The following is a 25,994-nucleotide window of genomic DNA, read 5'->3' as shown; positions in this document are numbered from 1 at the left end:
TCTCCAGGGCAGGTGACGTCTGACGGTGCTCCAAGGAGCCCCCATACCTGGTACAGGACACACTGAGCCCGCGGACGCCTGAGACCACACCCAATCTGCCACTGAACTGAATGTTTAGGAGCAGGGTCCTCAGAAGAGCTGACGGGCCTCACAGATCATTCTGATGCACACCAGCATCTGAGAATCATTGTTGGAGAGAGAACTCCACTTTTTCAGAAGATCTTTAAGCCCTGAAGATAATTCAACCTTGCTCCCCTTGTCATTTTTTTGTGTATTGCTTTCTCCAGTAAAGAAAATAATTAACCAGGAGAAAAAAAAAAAGAAAACCTGAGAGAACATATATGTTTTTTTTTTTTTTTAAAAAAAAGATTTTATTTATTCGAGAGAGAGAGAGAGAGAGAGAGGCAGAGACACAGGCAGAGGGAGAAGCAGGCTCCATGCAGGGAGCCTGACATGGGACTTGATCCTGGGTCTCCAGAATCACACCCTGGGCCAAAGGCAGACGCTTAACCGCTGAGCTACCCAGGGATTCCCCATATATGCCTTTTAACAGAAACATCAAACCACTGATTTTTATTCACATGCGCACCTACTCTGATTATGTGAACATGTCACATTCATCACATTCTCTTTTGATTTTTTTTTTTAATTTTTATTTATTTATGATAGTCCCAGAGAGAGAGAGAGAGAGAGAGAGGCAGAGACACAGGCAGAGGGAGAAGCAGGCTCCATGCACCAGGAGCCCGATGTGGGATTCGATCCCGGGTCTCCAGGATCGCGCCCTGGGCCAAAGGCAGGCGCCAAACCGCTGCGCCACCCAGGGATCCCTCTATTTTGATTTCTAGTTCATTATTCTTACCTATTTCCTTAAATTACTGTTGGCTAACAAGGAAAGGACAAAAACTAAGAATCCAAAAAACGGTAAGGACATGAGCAGCAATGAGGCTTTTGAGTAAGAACTCTGCCAGGGGTGAGGCCCACTGTCTTCTCCATTTCAGCCTGGGCTTCCTCCACATTCGAGCGGCAAGTGCTCTCACGCAGAGCTAGGGTGACCAGAAAGAAGGGGTGACAGGCAGAGGCTCACGCTGTAGCGCATACGGGGACCACACTCACTGGGATCTTACCAGTTCCATGCTTCGCTTGACTCTCCCTGACACCCTACCCCCCCCCCCCCCCGCCCCCGCCAGGTGAGATGCCCCTCCTGCAGGTCTGCAGAGCAGCCCGTGTCTCTCTTGTCGTGGCTCTTGACCACACTGTTCTGGGATTAGCGTCTCATTGACCCACAGCTCCCCTTATTGCCTCTGAAACTGCAGCTGGGCTTGCCCCTGAGGGTGTGAAAAGTAGGGACAGCAGTTGGTTCTGGTGTATACTGCCGTCTTCAGGCCCTGGGAACGTGCAACCAACCAGGCCTGCACCCTAACACAGGCCCCTGTTTGTACACACTATACCATTCCATTTAATTGCTTCAAGCCAGACAGGTTGCTTTATTTAACCAAAAAATGCATTAATAATTTATAAAAGCCATAAAAAAGCCACCATACAAGATAATGAAGAGCGTCACTTTGAAAAGGCTAACTTTTCTTTTAACCACCTGTGACTATGGGCTTTAAGTAACTACAGAGAAGTGTTTTCATTCACACGTGGTCCATGGCATTCTAGCTCTGAGTACAGGATAGGGGCTACTCAAACAGCACATGAACATAGCCCAGGAGCCCTCGGCCATCCAAAAACCCACAACAGTTTGGAAATCTTCATGTTCTCCTCTGTTAAGGAAAACCACAAGAACATACTAGACCGTTGGCATGTGGGGATTTAGCATTTATAGTTCTATCACCTGGGAATGACTCCAAGGGTTCAGGGCAAGTTTTTGAGACCTAAGTGCTATGAGGCTGGAGTGCGGACAAGTCACCAAGCTGATGAAGAACAGACCCGCCATTGGCACAGCCTTGCTGTTTTCTACTGTCTTCACACGTTGAGGGACCGCACTGTAACTACACTCACACCTCTGAGAATTCACAAAGAACTAGACGATATACTGCCCATGAATGTCAAGGGCAAATGGAATCAACTGGCTCCAAACAGACAGATCTGTTTTCAGGAAAAGGGACTAATACATAGAAGCAGAGGATAAGAGACTTCTCAGATGATAACCATACTCTCATGACAATATCCTCTCTCTGTGGATCCACTCCTTAGGGTCACAAAGACCCTGACCCTCTGTCATGTATACACTAAAGGGACGCAGCAACATACACCTTAACCAAGGGAAGACACATAGGCAGGTAAGTGACTAGAAAGCACTGAGGGAGAACTAAACTTAAAAACAAAAATTCCAAGTTACTTTCAACAATAATTTCTTTCCAGAACAAGAAAATGTTTTCTAATCACATTTTGTACCCCTTCTTTGTCAACTCCAGACTACCACACCCTTTTCCAAAACTGTCAAGACACACACACACACACACACACACATTCACGTCCTGCGCTTTGCCTCTGCCCCTCAGGCGATTTTAGCCAGCCACTTCTCCAGGTCCTGGATGTCAGCGGAGCCAGTGTCCCCTCTTCCGCCCTTGGCGCTGCACTCCAGGAACTCCACTTTGAGGGGCAATTGTGAGAACTCAAATTCTTTGCCTTTCTTTCCTAGCTGAGCAGGGGCAGTGCTGGAACTGTCCAGTGTGCTGGGGGCCGCAGAACGAGTGACCCGTAAAGTGTTGCTGTGAAACAAAAGAAGAACAAGTCAGAAGGAGAGAGTAATAACTTTTAAAGAGCAACTAAAGGCCTTTACGAAGCCAAACTCATTCCTAAACATTTCAGCACTCATTTACATATTAATCATAAAACTGTCAATTATGCTATTAAGACAGCTGAATAATCCTTTGCATTCATAGATTGCTCTCAGACAGCAGAGATGGTTGTCCAGCCTGACTTGGCTGGATAAGAGTAGGTCAATAATGTGCCCAGGTCACACCTTCTCTCAGCCTGGGGCCCCCTATCCCCTACCACTAGGATCATCTACATGATGCTAGTTTTGAACAGATTTTTTAAAATATGCTGTGTCATAATAACTTAAGTCTCTGCAAGTTATGTGTGGGAAGATACAGTATTTATATTTGTCACGAGTCTATTTGGATACAGAGCTTAGTAAATCCACAAACTCCAGATTCTCAAACCCAGTTTGGGCTCCCACGTCTTTGCCCATGAAAACGTTCCTGATTTAAGCTGTTTTACTGCCACCTGCTGGCCCCAAAACAGCGTGCACAGCAATGTTCATGTGTCTACTTCTCCCACCCTTTCTGCTTTCCAGAAGCAGAGGAATACATGCTCCCAATGTGCTTCCTTACAAAATAAAGCATTTACTGGAGCTGTAAGACTACATGAAAATTAGTGAGGAATCTGCAGAAAAAATTAAATAATACCTTGTCTAGAAAGAAACCTTCACACATGGAAAAATATTTTTAAAAAACAATATAAAATTCAAGATATTAGGGAGGAGCCTATAGGGCCTTCTAAGCAAGGTGGTGGGTCCATGGATATTCATTTTAATATTCTTTAAATTCAACATATGTATCCCTTTATATGTAAAATATTTTACAATAAAACTTTAAAAGGAAAAACACCCAACATAGTAATATGTACTCAGCTCTTGCCATAAATCCATGTGAACATAGTTATTAGCCTTGTTATCCAGAAGACTCTGAAATGCTTCAGGGCTGATAGGACCTAATTCTCACAAATACAGGATTAATCTAAAATCAGACTCCTGGGGCACCTTGCTGGCTCAGTCAGAAGGCATGTGACTCTTGAGCTCAGGGTTGTGAGTTTAAGCTCCACGTTGAGTGTAGAGATTACTAACAAAAATAAACTAACTTTTAAAAATAAAATTTGACTCCTAATTTGATACTCTTTCCAACTTCTAACTTTTTACTTCACTAACTTTTAATAGTATATATTGCTTTTCTATGGATCTTCAGAGTGAAAAACTGGACTAAGGAAAATATATGTTTAGAACATAGGAAAAGTTCAACCATACTGCTTAAAAGAAAAAAACAAAATGGACACATAAGTATTATGATCACATTCCCCCCTTCCCAACAACGGCAACAGAGTCTCTATAAAAACCAAATTATCAAAAAAAATAAATAAAAATAAAAAAATATAAAATAAAATAAAAACCAAATTATCTAATTGTTCCAATTTCCTTAGCCTAACGAGCAACTTATAGTCTCAAGAGAGTGAACATCAGGACTAAGGGAAGAAATGATAAACATACAATTTCAGAAGGGACAAAAGACACTGACACTGACACTGACATCAGCAAGATGGGAGAATAGGAATTTCTAGCACAAGCCTTCTCACAGAACCATTAATTTGAAAAACCACCCATGCATTAGAGAGAAGCAATCCAGGTCTCAGATTACAGCACCTGACTATTACACAGAAATAAAAAAAGATGCATGGAAGAGAGTAGGAAGGACAGTTTCACATTATCTACATTATTTCTCCTGCAAGCACGGAGAGATATGTTTCACTTGGTGGTAGGACAATGAAGTAAGCACTCACTACATCACAGAATCCAACACCAGTCTAGACCCATGGCCGCAGCCCACTCCTGTGGGACCAAGCTCCAGGACCACCACCATGGACCACAGCACCAGGCCTGCCCCAACAGATCCAGTTCTAGGCCACCCAAGTGGATCCTGGTGCAGGGCCCACTTCTATGAACCCAGGCAGTAGGCCCACATACCCATGGACCTAGGAGCCGGGCCAGTCTGCCCAAGGACTCCAGCAGCCTATCAAAGGCACAGAGTAAAGCACCAAAAACTAACCTTAAAGAAATGGAAATCTATTAAATGCCTGACAAAGAATTCGAGCTAATAATTTGAAAGTTCATTGAGCTATAAAAGAGGACAACTCAACAAAATGAGAAAAATAATATATGAATAAAAATGAAATTTGGGGCCCTTCACTGGCTCAGTTGGTAGAGAATGAGACTCTTGATTTCAGGTTTGTGAGTTCCAGCCCAACGGTGAGCATGGAGCCTAAAAGAAAGAAAGAAAGAAAGAAAAGAAAGAAAAGAAAGAAAGAAAAGAAAAGAAAAGAAAAGAAAAGAAAAGAAAAGAAAAGAAAAGAAAAGAAAGAAAAAAGAAAGAAGAAAGAAAAGAAAGAAAGAAAAGAAAAGAAAGAAAGAAAGAAAGAAAAAAGAAAGAAGAAAGAAAAGAAAGAAAGAAGAAAGAAAGAAAGAAAGAAAGAAAGAAAGAAAGAAAGAAAGAAAGAAAGAAAACAAAAGAAAAAATGAGAAGCTCAACAAAGAGGAGGCCATAAAAAATTTTTATGATATTCTGGAGCTAAAGAACATAATGACTAATGTGAAAAATTCAGAGATCCTTAACAGCAGACAAACAGAAGAAAGACTCAGCTTGAATGCAGGTAATCTGAAGTTATCTAATGAGAAGAACAAAAAAGAAAGAGTAAAGAGAGACTGACTACATAACTTATAAGACATCATTAAAGGAATCAAGTACAATCATTATGGCAGTCCCAGAAGGAACAGAGAAAGACAAACAGAAAACCTATTTATAAAGAAATAATACAGAAAATACCTAAATCTGGAAAGGGAAATGAACATCCAGGTCCATTAAGTCCAAAGAATCCCAAATAGATTAAACAGAGTTTCACCACGACACACTACAATTGACAAAAAGTCAAAGACAGAGAATTTTGAAAGCAGCAAGAGAAAAGCTAATGGTCACAAATATGGAAACCCCACATGAGCAACTTTCTTAGTCTTAGCAGAAACTCTGTATGCCAATAAAGAACGGAATGATATATTCAAAGTGCTGAAAGAAAAAAAACCCGCCACCAACAATACTATGCCCAGCAAAACTGTCCTTCAGACATGAATGAGAAAAAAATTTCCCAGACACACAAACTCTGAGGGAGTTCATAACCACTACCCCCACCTTGCAAGAAATGCTAAAGGCAGTTCTTCAAGGTGAAACAAAAGGACACTAACAACGTGAAAACACATGAAAGTATAAAACTCACTATAACAGTAAGAGTATATTCAAATTCAGAATACTCTAACTCCATAATGGTGACACATAAATCACTTAACTCTAGAATAAAAGTTAGAGACAAAGTATTAAAGGTAACTATGGCTACAATAATTTATTAATGGGGCGCCTGGGTAGCTCAGTGGTTGAGCGTCTGCCTTTGGCTCGGGTCATGATCCCAGAGTCCTGGGATTGAGTGCCGCATCAGGCTCCCTGTAAGGAGCCTGCTTCTCCCTCTGCTTATGTTTCTGTGTCTCTCATGAATAAATAAAATCTAAAATATATATATGTATCAATGGATATACAATATAAAAATGTGAATTGTGGATAAAAATGTGAATTGTGGAATCAACAGTATAAAGTGAAGGGGAAGAAGTTAATGAATATAATTTTTGTATGCAGTGGAAGCTGTTATCCACTTAAAATAAGATTGCCAATATTATGTTTTATAAAAGTTTCATTGTAATCACAAAGAAAAAAACTTATAGATACACAAATAAAGAGAAAGGAATCAAAGCATAACACCACAAACAAATCATTAAAGAAAGAGAAGAAGAAAGGGGCAAAGGAATTATAAAACAGAACACAACAAAACTAAGTCCTTACCTATCAGTAATTCTTTAAATGTAAATGGTTTAAATTCTCTAATCAAAACAGAGTAGATGAATGGATTAAAAAAAACAAGCTGTCTCCAGGAGACAGAAAAACATATACCAAGCAAATGATAACCAAAAGAATAGAGCTGGCTATGGTTATTTCAATAAAACAGACTTTCAGTCAAAAATTGTCATGAGAGACAAAAAAAGTCATTAAATAATAATAAAGGGGTCAATTCATCAAGAGGATTTTGTAACCAAATATGCACCTAACATCAGAGAACCTAAATACATAAAGCAAAGAGTAATAGAACTAAGGAGAGAAATAGATATCAATACAGTAATAGCAGGGGATTTCAATACCACACTTCCAACAATGAATAGATAATTCAGAGAATCAATAAGAAAACAACATATACCAAATATACCTAACAGACAAATACAGAATATTTCATCCAACAACTGCAGAATGCAGTCTCTTTAAGCGTACAAAGAACAGTCTCCAGGATAGATAGTATGTTAGGCCACAAAACAAGTCAATAAATTTAAGAAGACTGATATCACATCAAGTATCTTTTCTGACCACAAAGGTATGAACCTAGAAATCAGTAACAGAAGGAATACTGGAAAATTTACAAATATGAGGGGAGTAAATAACACATTTATGAATAACTAATAGGTCAAGGAAGAATCCAAAGGCAAATAAAAAATAACAAATGAAAATGGAAACCCAACACATCAAACTTACAGGATACAGCAAAAGGCAGTTCTGAGAGGGAAATTTATAGCAATAAACATCTACTCTAAGAAAAAAGAAAGATCTCAGATAAACAACCTAACTTGACACCTCCAGGAACTAGAAAAAGAACAAACTAACCCCAAAGTGAGCAGAAGGAAGGAAAAAATAAAAGCAGAAACCAATGAAATACAGACTAGAAAACAATAGAAAATATCAATGAAACAAAGAGTTGTTTTATTGAAAGATAAACAAAATTGACAAACCTTTAGCAGAGAGAAAGACGACTAAAATTAATAAAATCAGAAATGAAAGGGGGTAACTTATACTACAGAAATACAAAGGGTAAGAGACTACTACTACTGCCCAGATGCCTAAACAAATTAGACATCTGGGCAGCCCGGGTGGCTCAGCGGTTTAGCGCCGCCTCTGGTTCAGGGCCTGATCCCGGAGATCCAGGATCCAGTCCCGAGTCAGGCTCCCTGCATGGAGCCTGCTTCTCCCTCTGCCTGTGTATCTGTCTGTCTGTCTCTCTCTGTCTCTCATGCATAAATAAATAAAATCTTAAAAAACAAAACAAAACAAATTAGACATCCTAGAAGAAATGGATAAATTCCTAGAAACAGACAATATACCAAAACTGAATCATGAAAAAATAGAAAATCTGAACAGACCAATAACAAGGAAAGAGACTGAATCAGTAATCAAAAACCACCAACAAAGAAAAGCCCAGGATCAGATGGCTCACTGGTGAATTCCACCAAACATTTCAAGGAGAATCAACACCAATTCTTCTCAAATTCTTCCTAATTAAAGTGGAGGTAACACTTCCAAACTCATTTTACAAGGCCAGCATTACCCTGATATCCAAACCAGATAAGGATACTACAAGAAAAATATAGGCTAATATTCCTAATGAACACGGATGCAAAAGTCCTCAACAAAATACTGGCAAACCAAATTCAACAGTACACACATTAAATGAATTGTACACTATGATCAAATGGCATTTACTCAAGATAGATAGTTCAACATATACAAACCAATAAAGGTGATACACCTTTACTTTATGATCATCACATTATTGATGATCATCTCAACAGATAATGAAAATCACCTGACAAAGTTCAACACACTTTCATGATCAAAACTCAGCCAAATGGACACAGAAGGAATGTAACTGAAAATAATATGTGGGCCATATATGACAAGCCCACAGAAAATATCTTCTTCAACAGTGAAAAGCTGGAAACTTTTCCTCTATCAAGACAAGGATGCCCACTCTCACCACTTCTATTCAGGGTAGCACTGGAAGTCCTAGATAGACTAATTAGGCAAAGAAAGAAAGAAAAAGCATGAAAATCTGAAAAGAAAATGATTATCTGTTCACAGATGACTTCATCTCATATATATAAATCCGTAAAGACAGCACCAAAAAAAAAACAGAACTACCAAACAAATTCAGTAAAGTTTCAGGATACAAAATCAACATACAAAAATCAATTATGTTTTATACACTACTAACGAATTATCAGAAATTAAGAATTACCAATCCTATTTACAGTAGCATCAAAAATATAACACTTAGGCATAAATGTAATGAAGTAGGCAAAAGATCTATACACTAAAAAGTTTAAGACATTCATGAAAGAAATTGAAGACATGAATAAAGGAAAAGATATCCCTTATTCTTAGATTGGAATAATTAGATATTGTTAAAATCGCCATATGATGCAAAGCCCTCTAGAGATGCAATGCAATACTTATCAATACTCCAACGGAATTTTTTACAGAAATAAAAGAAACAATGATAGAATTCATATAGAACCACAAAAGACCCATAACAGCCAAAGTAATCTTGAGTAAAAACACCTTAAGCTGGAGGCATCACACTTTCAGATTTCAAATTGTGTAACAAAGCCATAGTAACAAAAACAGTATGATACTGACATAAGAAGACATACAGACCAACAGAATAGAATAGAGGGGCCAGAAATAAACCCACACATATGGTCCGTTAACCTCTGAATGACAAGGATGATGACAAGAAATAGAATTAGTAAAGGATAGTCTCTTCAATAAATAGTGCTAGGAAAACTGAATATCTATATGCAAAAGAATAAAATTAGACCTTTACCTTACACCATACACAAAAATTAACTCAAAATGGATTAAAGACTTACATATAAGACCTAAAACCATAAAAATGCAAGAAGAAAATACAGGGGAGAAGCTCAGTGACCTTGGTTGTGGCAATGAATTTTTGGATATGACACCAACAGAAGAAAACATAATTGTGATTGCTAAATTAAATAACTTCTGCAGAGCAAAGGAAACTATCAGTAAAATAGAAAAATAACCTGGGACTGGAAAACATACCTACGAACCACATAGCTGATAAGGGTTAATATCCAAAATATATAAGGAACTCATCCAAGTCAGTAACAAACCCCTAATAATCTAACTGAAAAATAAACAAAGGACAGACATTTCTGAATAGACATTTCTCCAAAGAGGACAAATAGCCAAGAAGTACATGAAAAAGTATGTAACATAACTATCAGGGAAATGCAAATCAAAACCACCATGAGATATCACCTCACATCTGAGATAATGACTAATAAACACACTAAGCTGTCTGTGGAGATGCAGACAAGGCCAATCCTGGTACATTGTTGGCAGGAATGTAAACTGGTATAGTCACTACAGAAAACAGCATGAAGATTCTTCAAAAAAATTACAAATAAAACTACCACCATATGGTCCAACAATCCCACTTCTGGGTATTTATCCAAAGAAATTAAAATCAGAATCTTGAAGAGCTACTTGCACCACCATGTTCACCGTCACATTATTACAACAGACAATATATGGAAGCAACCTAAATGTCCATCAAAGGATGAATGGATAAAGAAAATAAAGAACATAAACACAATGGAATATTATTCAGCCCTGAAAAAAAGAAGGAAATCCTACTATTTACAACAACATGGATGAACCTAAAGGACATTATGCTAAGTGATATAACAGGCACAGACACAGTAAGACAAATAATATATGATCACACTTATATATGGAATCTACAGCAAACACATGGAAGCAGAGTAGAATGGTGCTTACTAGGATGGGAAGAGGGAGAGAAAGAGAGTCTTTGACCATCAAGTCAAAGGTTATAAAGTTTCAGATATGCAGGGGTGCCTGCGTGGCTCAGGCAGTTAAGTGTCTGCCTTTTCAGCACTTGCCTAAGCAGCTCAGGCCATGACCTTAGGGTCCTGGGATGGAGCCCCACCTCGGTCTCCCTGCTTAGCAGAGAGCCAGCTTCTCCTTTTCTGAAACTCTTCTTCTGTCTCGACCCCTCACTCATGCTCACACACACTCTCTCTCTCGCAAGTAAAATCTTTTTGTGAAAGTTTCAGTTATGCAAATAAGTATGTACTAGAGACCTACTACACAGCATAGTATCTATAGCTAACAATACTGCATTATATACTTAAAATCTGTAATATGGTAAATCTTAAGTAATCTCATGAAACATTCTCTCTCACACACACACATACACACACGCATACACAAATAATAAAGAGAGCAGGAGGAAACTGAAAAGTGATGGATACTTTTACGGCCTCAATGGTGGTGATGGTTTCAAAGGTGGATACTTATCCCCAAATGCATGGAGTTGTATATATTAACTATGCACAGCTTTTTACATATCGATATTACCCCTCCATAAAAGGGTTTTAAAAAAATCTCTTTGATATTCATTCAACTTGAAGGCATGAGGTCTTTGATAAGTCTGATTAAACAGCTAACTTTACTCTTCTATTCATATATTAAAAACTTTAAAGCATATGGAATTAAATATATCATTCTCAATTAAAAGAAAAAAAAAAAAAAAAAGAGGGATGCCTAGGTGGCTCAGCGGTTAAGCATCTGCCTTCGGCTCAGGGTGTGATCCTGGAGTTCTGGGATCAGGTCCCAAATCCGGCTCCCTGCATGGAGCCTGCTTCTCCCTCTGCCTGTCTCTGCCTCTCTCTGTGTGTCTCTCATGAATAAACAAATAAAATCTTTAAAAAATTAAAATTAAAAAAGAAAAGAAGCCACAGAAAATAAATAGACCAGGCCTGGTAAAATTTTTCTGTAAAGAGCCATAAATGAAATGTTTATGTAAATTAAATGTGACAGTTTCTGTCACATATTTTTTATTTTTTTTACCTGCCCTTTAAAAATGTAAAACTATACCTTCTTTGCACACCCTGAGCAGCAGTTTGTCAACCCTAAGCTCCTGAATATAGGAACCACACAACATTTTCCCCTATGGTCATATCCTAAATGCAGTGTTTGCCATCTACTAGATGAATTATATAGGTGCTTGTTAAATGTATAAACGAGTTAGTAAATTCTAGTGGGGAAGAAATGTGCTCAAAGTTGAAATTTTTTTTAAAGATTTTATTTATTTATTTGAGAGAGCATGAGCAGGGAGCAGGATAGAGGGAGAAGAAAACTCTCCACTGAGCAAGGAGCCTAACTCGACAAGGGGCTCAATCCCAGGACACTGGGATCATGACTTGAGCCGAAGGCAGACACTTAACCAATTGAGTCACCCAGGTACCCCCCAAAGTTGAATTTATACAATTTTTCCTCATCAGATTCTTTAATAAAAAATAAAAAGTCCTATACGACAGCAACAAGAAAGCGTAACTTGCTTCATCAGGATGTTGATGGTAGCTCCGAGTAAGCAAGCTGTTAGCTAGCTCTTACAAATCGGTAGAGTAGGGATCCCTGGGTGGCGCAGCTGTTTGGCGCCTGCCTTTGGCCCAAGGCGCGATACTGGAGACCCGGGATCGAATCCCACGTCAGGCTCCCGGTGCATGGAGCCTGCTTCTCCCTCTGTCTGTGTCTCTCTCTCTCTCTCTCTCTGTGACTATCATAAAAAATAAATAAAAAAACAAAACAAAACAAAAAAAATCGGTAGAGTACAGACAAGCTGGATTCCTTAAATTCAGAAGGTTATTGCTCAACTTACAAATTTTTAAACATTAAAATCAAGCTAAATAATACTGCAAAATAGCTGGAAAACAATAAATTAAGTCATAAAATAGTATAATAGACTTTTTAATTCTTCGGAAGCATTCATTTCTTATTCTGTCAACAAAAATTTCCATGGCTTTCAAATTTTTTAGTTTCTAAAACCTTTCATATCTACTATAAATGAACTAGAAACAGTAGGAAAATAATTGAGCTTACAGTCTCAATAAACCTGAGATCTTCTTTCTATGAATTTATAAAGTATCCCATCCCATTGATGCTTTTTAGAATTCCATTAATTCTTTTGCCAATTATTTAACAAATATATTTCACACTATTCTTTAGACTGTGGTAATCATACACAACCAAAGATCTTAAGTGGTATATATATTTCCTAGGTTTTAAGATATACATTAATCAATATGACTTATTCATACTCACAGTTCTTTCTCAAGCTGTTGCTGAATTAACTTTGCGGATTTTGCCATTGTAATGTCTGTTAAAAAATAAAGACTGTTATAGTTTAAACAGAAAGGGTCTTTTCCCAAGACTTACACATATGGAAAGTTCCAATTTAAACTAAGAAACTTCTTTTTTTTTTTTTAAGAGCTTTTTACCATTAGTAGCTTCACTATCAAAGTAAGCTTTATATTTGCATGTATGGGATATCCCACAATAATGCTTACAAGTACATTAAGCTTGTGACCCTAAAACTGACTAGCTCTTTCATCAAAGTTTTCTACATCTTACAGACCTGCTAAGTCAACATATAGAGAAGTCCAGCCCGAGTAACAGAAGAAAACCTACCAGCTTCTTATTTGTAACAAAAGCCTTCACCCCCAACAGAAATATCCTACTTGTCATATTAAAGTAAACCAAGCACATTTCCAGCTGATACTAAGACGGTATGTCACTCAGGTGCACCTTGGAAAGAAACACTGGTTTGGCACACAGCAAAAGCCAAATAAATATTACCTTTTCTCCTCATACTGAATAAAAGAAAACAGGTCAGGTAATGATCCTAAGACCAATTCCTGATTAGGCATTGTTAGGGTTATTACTACTCGATCACTTCTGAGAAATGTACTGGGTTCTCCATAAGATCAGAATTTTAATCTGAAAGAAGACTGTAAAATCAAATGGTTTTACCCTATGTTAGAGGTAATGAAACTGAAGTCTAGTTTTATTGGGTGTGACAAAAAAAAAATTAATGGTTACGGGGTTAAAGAAACACAACTTGTGTAAACTCCCCTTGATGAAATGTGCTGGAAGGTAAGCTTGTTCGAAAGGAGAGCTTCCCCCCAGCCCTCCACAACTGTGTCAATACTGTCAATCTGACAAACTTAACTTGGTAAATGAAGTAAAATGATTTATGATTTTGAGAAATGCAAACACTGTATCAAAGAAAAGTTGGTAGTAGAACAGGTGTTCCTTAGAACAGCCTGGTAAAATTAATGAAGATGCAGGTATATAAATGATCTTAGGATTTAAAATCCTCATAGTTCATTAACAATTGCCTCTCATCTCAATAATAACAACTGTAGATAACTATATTAGCTCCTAGTAGCATTCCCAGAAAAATCTCAATTATTATTGCTGGAAAACATGATGGCACCTTGCTTATTGCAGGCAATTAAGAATGACGGTGTGTTCTTCAGACTCATGCTGTCAATGAGGACTTGATACAGGAACTCGGCCACATCTTTTACCTCTCGCTGGAAGGTTGCACTATCCACAACAAACACAATAGCCCTGGAGGGGGAGAAAGAAAAACCACCACAGAAGCATGAGGTACTGCAGCATTATATTGAAAAATTGTATCCTTAATTTCATCGAATTCAATCCTAATGAATAACACACAACAGACTCACATGCAAGCATGCACAGGTATAATCACACCATACAAATACTCACTTAACAAAGGACTACTGAGGAGATGTCAAGTGAAGTGTGTGCATTTTTGATGACTATGTACTTCTGGTGACTGTACAGTTTGAAATATTATTTTTTATCAAGTTTTATAAGACAACCAAAAACAAAGGACTACTGAGTGTTACTGTCTATCAATGACTGATCTGAAAAGACAAGAAGAAATCATGCCTGCCGTCAAAGACCAAGAAATCATTATATGCAATACTGTGATAAAATGCTAAAACAGACATATATACCTGCTATAACAGGAACAGAGAGGAAGACCATTCACATGAGAACAAGTCAAGAGGACTTAAAGGAGGATGTCAACAGCTGAGCTGGATTTTAGCCAAACAACTGGAACACAGTCCTTCTGGAAAGTAGTATGTGCCGAGCACAAAGGAGTGGGACAACATGGCCTAGAGAACTCAAGGTAGGCTAGTACACAGGGAGGAAACCGGGTCAGGCAGCAAAGGGGAATGACCCACTCATCTACAGTTTTTACTTTTCTGTTACAAAGAATTTTGGTGCTGAATGGAAGACAGATAATTCTAAGAGGGTAATCAAACTAGAAGCATAATGATCCAACAGGGCCCAATCTAAGGCAGCAACAGTGAGAATCTTCATGTGCCAGAAATAAAGAGGTATCAAAGCTAAAGCAAAGCAATCCAGGAAAAACAGCAGATAACAGACTGTAGGGACCAGGGTCTGAATGAGCATTCATCGCTGGAAATGTGCAATGGCCAACATGCAGCTGTGGAAGTAAACACCCTGCACAAAGCTTACACCCTAAAATCTAGTGGAAGGTGGTATGGGAAAATAATCCAAGAGGAACTGAAATACCAGACCTCCTGTGCCGCACAGATGGGGGGTGGGTATGAATTTACACTCTTTCATGGTGTATGATGCAGAAAAATTTATATAAAACTGGGGCAAGACTCAATGAACCCCAAGGGCCCCCAGGAGAAGGAAATATGAGCCCTTTCTGGAGAGAGGTTTTCATAGCCTACAGCAGTAAAAAACAGCAATGATAACAAAATATTAAAAACACAATACCATTTATATTATCATCCCCCCAAAATGAAACTTTGATATAAATCTAATAAAATATGTACAAGAACTATATAAGGAAAACTATAAAACTCATCAACACAATCAAAGCAGAACTAGATAAACAGAAATATTCCATCCACAATCATGGATAAGACTAAACAACTTCAAAATATCAGTTCTTCCCAACTTGATCTATAGATTACAATAAAATCCAATCAAAACCTCAGCAACTTAATCTGTGGATGTTGAAAAACTGATTCTGTAGTTTATATAGAGGCAAAAGACTCAGAAGAGCCAACACTAAACTAAAGAGCAAAGCTGGAGGACACTGCCCAACTTAGTATGAAGCTTTAGTGATCAAGACAGCATGGTCCTGATGGAAAAAGAGACGAGCAGAACAGAATAAAGTCCAGAAAGAGACCCCTATCTATGTAGTTAAGTGATCTTTGACAAAGGAGGAAAGGCAATACACATGGTCCCCAACTTACAATACCAACTTAGAACTTTTTTACTTTACAACGATGCAAAAGCAATACATATTCAATAGATTTTGAATTATAATACCTCAGATTTTGAATTTTAATCTTTTCCTGGGCTAGTAATATGCAGTAAAATCGCTCATGATACTGGGCAGCAGCAGAAGCCACTACTCCCAGTCAGGCACTGGGTCAGGAGGGTAAGCAACTGATACACAGAACTATTCTGGTTTTTACTTGTAGTACAGTATTCAACAAATTACACAGAGATATTCAACACTTTATTATAAAATAGACTTTGTGTTAGATAATTTTGCCCAACCGTAGGTTAATATAAGTGTTCTGAACACATTTAAGGTAGGCTAATAAGCTAAGTTATGATATTTGGTATGTGTCTTAAATGCATTTTCAACTTGAAATATTTTCAACTTACTATGGGTTTATCAGGATGTAACCCTATCGTAAATCGAGTAAGATCTGTACAACAGAACAAAGATAACCTTTTCAAATAATGCCAGAACGGCTAAACATCCACATGCAAAAAAATGAATACACATAACAAATAGATACAGACCATATCCTTTTCACAAAAATTAAATCAAAATGTATCACATAAATGTTAACCACAAAATTTTAAAACTCCTGAGAGAGAACACAGGAGAGATTCTAAATATCTTGGGTCTGGCAATGATTTTTTTTAAATGCAACACTAAAGGTACAATCCATGAAAAAGAAAATCAATAAAGTAAGACTTTATTAAAGATAAAAATTTCTGCTCTACAAGAGTCACCATCAAAAGAATGAGAAGATGAACCAAAGACTGGGAGAAAATATTTGCAAAAGATATATTTGATAACAAACTGTTATCCAAAATATATAAAGAACTCTTAAAAACAAACAACCCGGGGATCCCTGGGTGGCGCAGCGGTTTAGCGCCTGTCTTTGGCCCAGGGCGCGATCCTGGAGACCCAGGATCGAATCCCACATGGGGCTCCCGGTGCATGGAGCCTGCTTCTCCCTCTGCCTGTGTCTCTGCCTCTCTCTCTCTCTGTGACTATCATAAATAAATTAAAAAAAAAAAATTAAAAAAAAAAGAAAACAAACAACCCAATTAAAAAATGGGTCAAAGATCTTTACAGACACCTCACCAAACAAGATCTATAGACAGCAAATATGTCTATGAAGAGATGTTCCACATCCTGTCAATGTCATCAGGGAAATGCAACTTACAGCAGTTAGTTATCACTGCATATCTATTAGAACACCTGAAATCCAGAACACGGACAACACTAAATGCTGGTGAGGATACAGAGCAAGAGGAACTCTTATTGACGGTGGGAATGCAAAATGGTACAGCCACTTTGGAAGACGGTTTGGCAATTTCTCACAAAACTAAACATATTCCTACCATGTGAGTCCTCAACTGCACTCCTTGATATTCACCCAAAAACTTATGTCCACACAAAAACCTGCATGTGGATGCTTAAAGCAGCTTTCTTCAGAACTGCCAAAACTTGGAAGCAACCAAGAAGTCCTTAAGTAGGTGAATGGATAAACTGTAGTACGTCCAAAGACATATCATTAAGCACTAAAAAGAAATGAGCTATCAAACAATGAAAAAATATGGAAGTAACTTGAATGCATATTAGTAAGTAAAAGAAGCCAGTCTAACAGGCTACATATTATATGATTCCAACTATTTGACATTCTGAAAAAGGCAAAATATGAGGACTATAAAAAGGTGAGTAGTTGTCAGGGGTTAGGCAACAAATGGATGAATTAGCAGAACACAGAATTTTTAGGACAGTGAAAATTGTTTGATGCTATAAATTTTGAATACATGTCATTATACATTGGTTCAAATCCGCAGAATGTACAACACCAAGAGTGAATCCTAATGTAAAACACAGATTCAGAATGATTATGGTGTGTCAGTGTAGGTTCATCAATTATTAACAAAGGAATCATTCTGGTGAAGGATGCTTATAATAGGGAAGGCTAATCATGTTGTGTGGGGCGGGGAAGAATACAGGAAATCTTTGCACCTGTTGCTTAAGTTTGCTACGAAGCTAAAACTGCTCTAAAAAATATTGTACTTTTTTAAAAAATCCACACAATAAACAGACTGCTCATCACCCCCATCTTGTGGGCAAGGAAGCAACAACAAATTAAAATTAAGACCTCTTTAAAAATAAGAAAAGACAATTGGACTCTTTCCATAGTTTGACTATTGTGGGCATTGCTACTATAAACATTGGGGTGTAGGCGCCCCTTCAAATCATGTTTATATTCTTTGGGTAAATACCTAGTAGTGCAATTGCTGGGTCATAGGGTAGTTTTATTTTTAACTTCTTGAGGAACTTCTGTACTGTCTTCCAGAATGGCTTTACCAGACTGCACTTCCACCAAGAGTGTAAGAGAGTTCCACTTTCTCTGCATTCTTGCCAATGTTTGGTGATTCCTGACTTGTTAATCTTAGCCATTCTGAAGTTGTATCTCACTGTGGTTTTAAGGAGAGCATGTGATGTAATGAGCAGCTGGGTATTATATGCAGTGGATGAATAACTGAACTCTATAGCTACATAATGATACACTATTTGTTTTCTTGTTTTTGAGATTTTATTTATTCATGAGAGACAGAGAGAGAATGAGAGAGAGGCAGAGACATAGGCAGAGGGAGAAGGAGGCCCCATGCAGGGAGCCTGACGTGGAACTCGATCCCAGGTCTCCAGGATCACGCCCTGGGCTGAAGGTGGTGCTAAACCACTAAGCCACCAAGGTATCCCATGATACACTATTTGTTAACTAACTGAATTTAAATAAGTTAAAAAAAATAAGGAAAGAAACAACTACCTCATTTAATCAAACCTAAGATTCCATCAATTAAAAGACACATTATTATCTCAGATACAAGAAAGGGAAAATATTGCCAACTTAACTATGACACAAACAACTATAACTAGCATTCTAATTTCACAGATATGAAAAGGACTTAAAATCAATGAAATGTGATATACTGATTTTCCTCTTAAGTTCATATCAGTGTTAGAGACGAAACAAGGGCAGCCCGGGTGGCTCAGTGGTTTAGCGCTGCCTTCAGCCCAGGGTGTGATCCTGGAGACGGGGATCAGGTCCAGTGTTGGGCTCTCTGCATGGAGCCTGCCTCTCCCTCTGCCTGTGCCTGTGCCTGTGCCTCTCCCTCTTTCTGTATGTCTCATGATTAAATAAATAAGAAATCTTAAAAAAAAAAAAAAAAAAGGGTGGGGGGGGGGGGGAGACAAAACAAGAATCAAGTATTTTCAACTGCAGCACCAGAATTTTAAATAACAGTAACATTAGGAAAATACTAAAAGAAATATGAAAATATTGTTCTGTTCTTTTGAGGCACTAAATTTAGGTAATTTAAGAACAGAAATATATAATGTTGAATTTAAATAACTTCTAAGATTTCACCTGGCTTTCAAATTCCTGTTTTGGATTTTAATAGTTCTACACATTATTAAAATTTATCCTCAAAGTAAACGAAAACTTTACTAACATGGTTACAGTTAACACTTTCTGAACTCTTGAGAAACACTTTCAAATGTTATCTCATATAATCTCCATAAAATCCTAGTAAAGGTGGGCTTGCAACCCAGAACTGGTTGACCTCAGGATCCATGCTCTTTTCCCTATAGGGCACCAGGCTGCCTCCTGAATACCACCACTGCAAGCATGGGTGGCCTTGATATACAGATTCAGGCAAGTTGACACCAAATCCTACTTACCTGGCTGAAGCCTTAAAACGCTCTAAGAACTGAAGTCTCAAGCTCTCATGGCCAGGGAGATCAATCAAAGTCAGGCTAGTGGCCTACAGATGACAGTAATAACATTAAATAAATGTTTTGGTCCTTATTCACATTCACAACATGAACTTTTCATATGAGATTTCAGGTACCAGAAGAGTGTCCATAAACAAAAAAATGTTCACCATAATTAATTAATGAATCAAATAAATGTTCACACAGCATCTTCTATTTATAAATCACTAGTAGGGGCTCCTGGGATTTAACAGTGAGCAAAAACAGACATGATCCCTGTTCCAACAGGGCTTATAATATAATCAGAAAGATCAACACAATGTAAAATTACAAATAAATGTAAAATTACAACTTTGATAAATGTTCTGAGGGTACGTGAAAAACCTGACCCTGTCTGGGGGAGTCAGAGAAGTAAGATCCGTCTGAGGTTGGGGAAATATACTAGTATGAATAAAAACAAAAACATGTGAATGTGAAAATAGTAGTGAACATTCACAAACTAAATCATGTAATTGGAGATCTACACTTTATCATATAGCATGTTATCATTACAGGGATCCCCAATCTTTGTTAACAACAAAACATTCCTTTACGTGTCCACTATAATTTTTTAAATATTTGTCAACTAGACATACTGTTTATTTGTTCCAAATGTCAATATTTTGTGTCAATCACTGAAACAGGGAGGCAATGTGCCCATTCTGAGCTGACTCACTAAGCACCCACTAAAGTGCTGTTCATTCCAGGCATTCTTCCTTGAGCTCAGAGTCAATCTGGATGTGGCTATGCTCAGTAAGACTCTCTGGTATAATCCTGGTAAGTTTATCAGACCTATGAACGAGTTCCCGATTTTCTACCTTATCCATAGCCAGCCCTAACCACTGTTCAGCAGGAGCAAGTCAGCAATATGCACAGATCTGACGTAATTACAACCGGATTCATTATGACCTGTCACTGAGTCTGCATAGTCTTTTAAGGGCAAAAATATGATGGATGCAAAACAAACAAAGATGTATGCTAGCTTAAAAAAAAAAAAAAAACCATACTGGTAAGAGTTTGGGGATTTCGGGTTAGGATCCATTACCGTATTTCATAATCAGCAGTACACCACTATAAGGAATTTAAAAAGACACATTAATAGATACATTACTAACTTGAGAGAGACTAGATCTAAAACATAGGAGGGTGGGAAGCTGGGAGGAGTTTAAAAAGGGAGGAATGTTCTACATTTTTCTCTCTCTCTCTCTTTTTTTTTTTTTTTAAGAGAGAGCATACATGGAATGGGGGCAGAGGGAGAGCTAAAGACAATCTCAAGCAGGCTCCATGCCTAGCACAGAGCCCTATGCAGGGCTTGATCTCCTAACTCTGAGATCATGACCTGAGCCAAAATCAAGAGTCAGCTCCTTAACAGAGCTGAGCCACCCAGGCGCCCCTACATCTTCAATAAAAATATGCAAGCCTTGTATGTAAAATTTTCCAAAAGCCATATTAAAAAAGTTAAAAGATATAAAGTTAAATTAATAATATATATCATTTAACCCAATGTATCTAAGAAATCTTTTTAAAAGTAAAAAAAATGTCAAGGGGATGCTTGGGTGGCTCAGCGGTTGAGGGTTCGCCTTCAGCTCAGGTCATGATCCTGGAGTCCTGGGATCGACTCCCACATCAGGTTCCCTGCATGGAGCCTGCTTCTCCCTCTGCCTGTGTCTCTGCCTCTCTCTCTCTCTCTCTCATGAATAAATAAATTAAATCTAAAAAAAAAAAAAAAAAATCAAGAAATTGTTGGTATTTTACTTTTCATTCCAAGTTCAAGATCTGTTGTATACTTTACACTTCTAGCATCCCTCAATTTGGACTAGTCACATTTCAGGTGCTCAATAGTCACACATAGCCAATGGCTATTCCATTGGAAAGTACAGGTCTAAAGTATACCCTGGAATATCCAGGTCTAAAGTATACCCTGGAATATCCCACTTAAAAAAATCTGGCACAAGTCCCTCAAGAATTAAAAATCTCTGAAACCTGAACCACCAAAACCTAAAATCTTGGGAGTTTAAAAAAGACTGGGCTAGGGCATGATCCTGGAGACCCGGACCCTGCATGGAGCTTGCTTCTCCCTCTCCCTGTGTCTCTGCCTCTCTCTCTCTCCCTCTCTGTCTCTCGTGAATAAATAAATAAAATCTTTAAAAAATAATAATAATAAAAAGGACTGGGCTAGAAAGAGCACATTATTGAAAAAAGCAAAAAGTATTTGTAAGACATTTAGAAGAATGTCTCTTTATCTCTGTTTACAATATTTAATTCTGGAGGCACCAGAAAAGGGGGCAGGAGGCAAAGAAAAGGAGAAAAGCTCTCTAAGATAACTATTTTCATTCATCTCTCTTTACATCCACCCCTCAACCAGCCCCCACCCTTTCTTCCACTCATCAAATACTTATTTTGCATTATAACTGACTTAGCAGTCACTATCCACATTCTGGAGCTACATAGGTACATAAAATGTCCTTCTGGTGATTCCTAACTGGTATCTGAAATGTCACATGCATGCTCTTTAAGATATTCACCACAACAATGTATAACCAAAATATTTTAACAAACTAAATGTTTGTTAATAGAGCTCTAAGTAAATAAGAACTTAATTGAATGGTACAGTCACATAATGGAATACTATGTAGTTCACAAATCAATCAGGGTGTACTATGTGTACAAATGAGGGAGAAAAACAAAACAACTCAACTCTATCAGTCATACTGTTAAAAAACAAAAGAAAACATGGGGCACTTGGGTGGCTCAGTGGATTGAGCACCCAACTCTTGGTTTTAGCTCAGGTCCTGATCTCAGGGTCCTGGGATGGAGCCACAGGTCAGGCTCAATGCTGTGCTTGCAGAGAGTCTGCTGAAGACTCTGTCTCTTGTCTCTCCCCTACCCCTCTCCTGGCCTGTGCACATGGTCTCTCTCTCTAATAAATAAATCTTTAAAAAAAAAAAAACAAAAACAGTGGGCAAAGGGAACGTTTAAAAAAAAAAAAAAAACTGGGGTGCCTGGCTGGTTCAGCTGATGGAACACAGGACTTCTGCTCTGCCGGTTGTGGGACTGAGCCTCATGCTGTGTGAAGAGATTACTTAAAAATAAAATCTTAAAAAAATGTAACAGATACACAGATATGGTTGCATATGCACAGACTATCTGAAGGGTACACAGGAAAATGGTTAAGTTATTGCCTCTAAGGAGAAGACCTAGTAGGGACAGGAAAGGCAAAATTTTCACTGAATATTCTTCTTAACCTTTTGAATTTTGAATTATTGAACAAAAATTCAATATTAGAAAATTCAAATATAAGAAAGGCTTAATGCTCACCTTCTAGAACTCATGGTAAAGTTGGAAAGACATAGAAACAAAAACTAGTAAAATGTAATGTAACATCTGTGTGCATGAAGTACAACAAAACAGGATGGCATGATTACATCTGCTGCTTGGATGGCCAAAAGCAGAATTTGTCACATGGATTCTATTATCCATAAAAATAAGCTATGAATGGTACCTACACCCTTAGACTAATTTATCCTACATATGTCCTTTCATGAAACACCAAAGTAAAGTAAAATTCTCAGATTCCCAATATTCCATGAACCCCTTACCCTGGTATTGTTGACTCTGTACATAGCAGAGCTGTCGGTAATAGAAGTCTGAGTGTCCCTATAAAGGCCAGTTAACAACTGTAAAAAAAACAATATAAAGGAGATCAGAGTAAATACATAAATAGCAAATCTAAAGAGAGCAATTTTATTCTAACTCTCCAATGGGCCAGGTCAAATAAATGAATGTTGCTTGCAACAACTGAAAAAGACTATATTGTTTTTTCCCTTGTAGAAAAATCTGATTCACTGCATCTTCATTCCCCTTTCCACAATGAAAAAAAAAAAAAAAACAAAAAACCTAGTTTTCAAATGGTTTGGTGGCCAAATTTACCAAACTTCTACAAATATTTTTAATTATCACAAATCATTATAAATTATATTTCTGTAGTGGAAGGGAAGTAATTTATCCTCTCAAAAGGAAGAATAAAAGGTAGTTCATAAAACTGCCCCCAAAATGGGATAAGGACTAAATAACAGTATCTGGCAGGTGCAAGAAAATAGAAAAGGTCAAGAAATTCCAGTTCACAAATTTTTCAAGAGTCTTTTCAAGTTTTTCAAGTCTTCAAGTGAGTCAAGAATTAACTCCCCAGGGATGCCTGGGTGGCTCAGTGGCAGAGCGTCTGTCTACCTTTGGCTCAGTTGTGATTCCAGGGTCCTGGGATGGAATCCTGCGTCAGGCTCCCCACTGGGAGCCTGCTTCTCCCTCTGCTCATGTCTCTGCCTCTATCTCTCATGAATAAATAAATAAAATCTTAAAAAAAAAAATTTTTTTTAACTTCCCAAATTGTGAGCATCAGCTCTCTTTCCAAAATGAACTATGACCTCGCAGGGATAATGGGATGGCCTAACATTTCCTATCAACTTTAGAAGAGGTGTAAATCAAAGCATTTACCCTGACAAACAGCAATGTTTTCCCAGAGTTGCAGAGGCCAACAAGAAGAACAGCTCTTTGACTGCTCCTTCTGCTCCGGATGAACTTCCAGAACACTGTGGAATAGAGAGAAACAACCAAAATTATGCCTTTTTCCCCAACACAAATAACACAAGCTATTCTAAATGTTTTACATTTATTTCAGTGCACATTTCCAAACGTTAAATGGAATGAAGTTATATTAAATGGTTATATCATATTTGAGCATATTATGGAATCTATATCACACAAATCAATTCACATCAATACCGTAATTCACTCTAAAAGAACGTTTATTAGACAAACTTAGCGCTTAACTTCCTTACACAGGACAGGTGAAAATGACATTTGGGTTGTTCTATACTATGAACCATTTGTAAATGTCTCACTCTTGATGTAAACATCTCTGAAACAAGATAGAAGGTTTTTTAACCTTCAAGTAGCCCTAAACAGGAGATTGACAACTGCATCTGATTCATAGAGGGTAGCTGGTTTTTAACCTCTTCTGAATGTTTGATGATCTAAATCGTAGGGTGCATATTAAAAACACTATGTTGATCTAAAAAGAAACTGGAGTTATAGATACCCGTCATTAGACACCCAAAAGTCCAGTATTTGGGGGCATCTTGGGGCTTGACTATAAAATCTTTATTTTAATAACTTTTCCCCCTGTGTAAGTTACTATTAATGGTTTGTCATTCTCTAGGATATTAAGTGGAAGCAGATGCTCCCTACTTTTCATGTGGAAGTGGACCAATGTCTATAAAGAGTGATAAAGTTAATGACTCAAAAAAATTATATATATATAATATATAATATATATGCCTTGATCATCAATAGTATGCCTGAATGGTCGGGGTAGAGAAATTAACAGAAGTCTCTCATAGAACCCCTCATTCGGCTGGAACTTCCCTGGTATTTTTGCCACCGTTATAATCATTACTGTTGTCAGTGTTCCCAGCGGGAAAGTATGTGCTGAGTGAATGGAGGGCTGGTTCTTGGATTCCCCATAAACGTGGGGGTGTTGTGCCCCCAGGCTTCTCCCGTGTAGCCTATTTATCACCGTCCTTACCTCCGGCTGGCGTCTAGCCGCCTACTCGGTCATTAGGCCCTTCACGGAGTGCCAGCCACTATCAACTGTCAGCCCTTCTGTGTCTGCACCCCCGCCCCCCCGACTGTGGACTCCTCAAGTGCAACCTTGTCTTATGCACTGTGTATCCCCAGCGCCCAGGAAGCAAACTTGGAGTTAAAGACCTGCGAGTCTTGGTAGAAAGAGCAAAGAAAAGGGGGGGCGGGGAGGACCGCGCGCTCCAGGCGTAGCAGGGGCAGAAAAAGGAAAAGTAACCCGCCCCCCAAGGACCAGGCCGTCACTCCAAGGTCCGCAGGAGAGCCTCTTTATTGCAGCGCTACTCCCGCGGCTGCAGGCAGCAAGGCAGGGAGACAGGGAGCGGTGAGTCTCCCGCCCGGCGTCCGCGGTCTCCACGAGCCCGTCCAAGCCGGGAACTGCGCCTGCCTACACCCGCCCAAACCACCGGCCGCCTGATTACCCAGCGTCAGCAGCACCGCCAGAACCGCCACCACGACTGACAGCAACGTCGGGTCCCTCTGCTGCAGCTCCTGCCGCAAGGAGTCTAGGTAGGGCTGGAAGGCTCCCCCCACACCGCCACCGTCCCCCATCCTCCGGGAGTCCGCGGCAGCCATGGCTGAGATGCGTGGTCTCCAGCGCCGCGAAAGCGACGTGGCCCTGGACTCTGCGCAGGCGCCCGAAGCGGAGCATCACGGGAGTTGTAGTTCCC

General features: G+C 38.6%; 1 protein-coding gene across 2 annotated transcripts; it reads right to left on the bottom strand.

Moving 5' to 3' along the window:
• Positions 1 to 1,460: 1,460 nt before the first annotated feature.
• On the bottom strand, positions 1,461 to 25,994 carry SRPRB (SRP receptor subunit beta). Of its 2 annotated transcripts, XM_072726898.1 has the most exons (8): positions 25,746 to 25,957; positions 24,181 to 24,275; positions 23,289 to 23,366; positions 19,618 to 19,700; positions 14,026 to 14,162; positions 12,852 to 12,906; positions 12,089 to 12,306; positions 1,461 to 2,714 (listed from the first exon to the last, which is right to left on the bottom strand). In XM_072726898.1, the coding sequence occupies exons 1-7, from the start codon at positions 25,897 to 25,899 to the stop codon at positions 12,129 to 12,131; spliced, it is 780 nt and encodes a 259-aa protein (XP_072582999.1). In that variant the 5' UTR covers positions 25,900 to 25,957; the 3' UTR covers positions 1,461 to 2,714; positions 12,089 to 12,128. The 2 variants fall into 2 exon arrangements, with proteins under 2 accessions (XP_072582999.1, XP_025871280.1); XM_026015495.2 differs by lacking the exon at positions 12,089 to 12,306 and having other exon boundaries at positions 25,746 to 25,994.

The sequence above is a fragment of the Vulpes vulpes genome, chromosome 11, assembly GCF_048418805.1.
Source record: "Vulpes vulpes isolate BD-2025 chromosome 11, VulVul3, whole genome shotgun sequence".
NCBI classification, from domain to species: domain Eukaryota; kingdom Metazoa; phylum Chordata; class Mammalia; order Carnivora; family Canidae; genus Vulpes; species Vulpes vulpes.
The sequence above is the reverse complement of the archived record's forward strand: the minus strand, read 5'-3'. Positions and strand labels throughout refer to the sequence as shown.

Bases quoted from the DNA above. Each gene is read 5' to 3' on its own strand.
- SRPRB (XM_026015495.2), bottom strand. From the start codon at position 25,899: ATGGCTGCCGCGGACTCCCGGAGGATGGGGGACGGTGGCGGTGTGGGG. The intron at 24,276-25,745 runs GTAATCAGGCGG...TCTATTCCACAG, and splicing joins GGCGGTGCTGCTGACGCTGG to TGTTCTGGAAGTTCATCCGG. The intron at 23,367-24,180 runs GTAAATGCTTTG...TTTTTTTTACAG, and splicing joins AAACATTGCTGTTTGTCAGG to TTGTTAACTGGCCTTTATAG.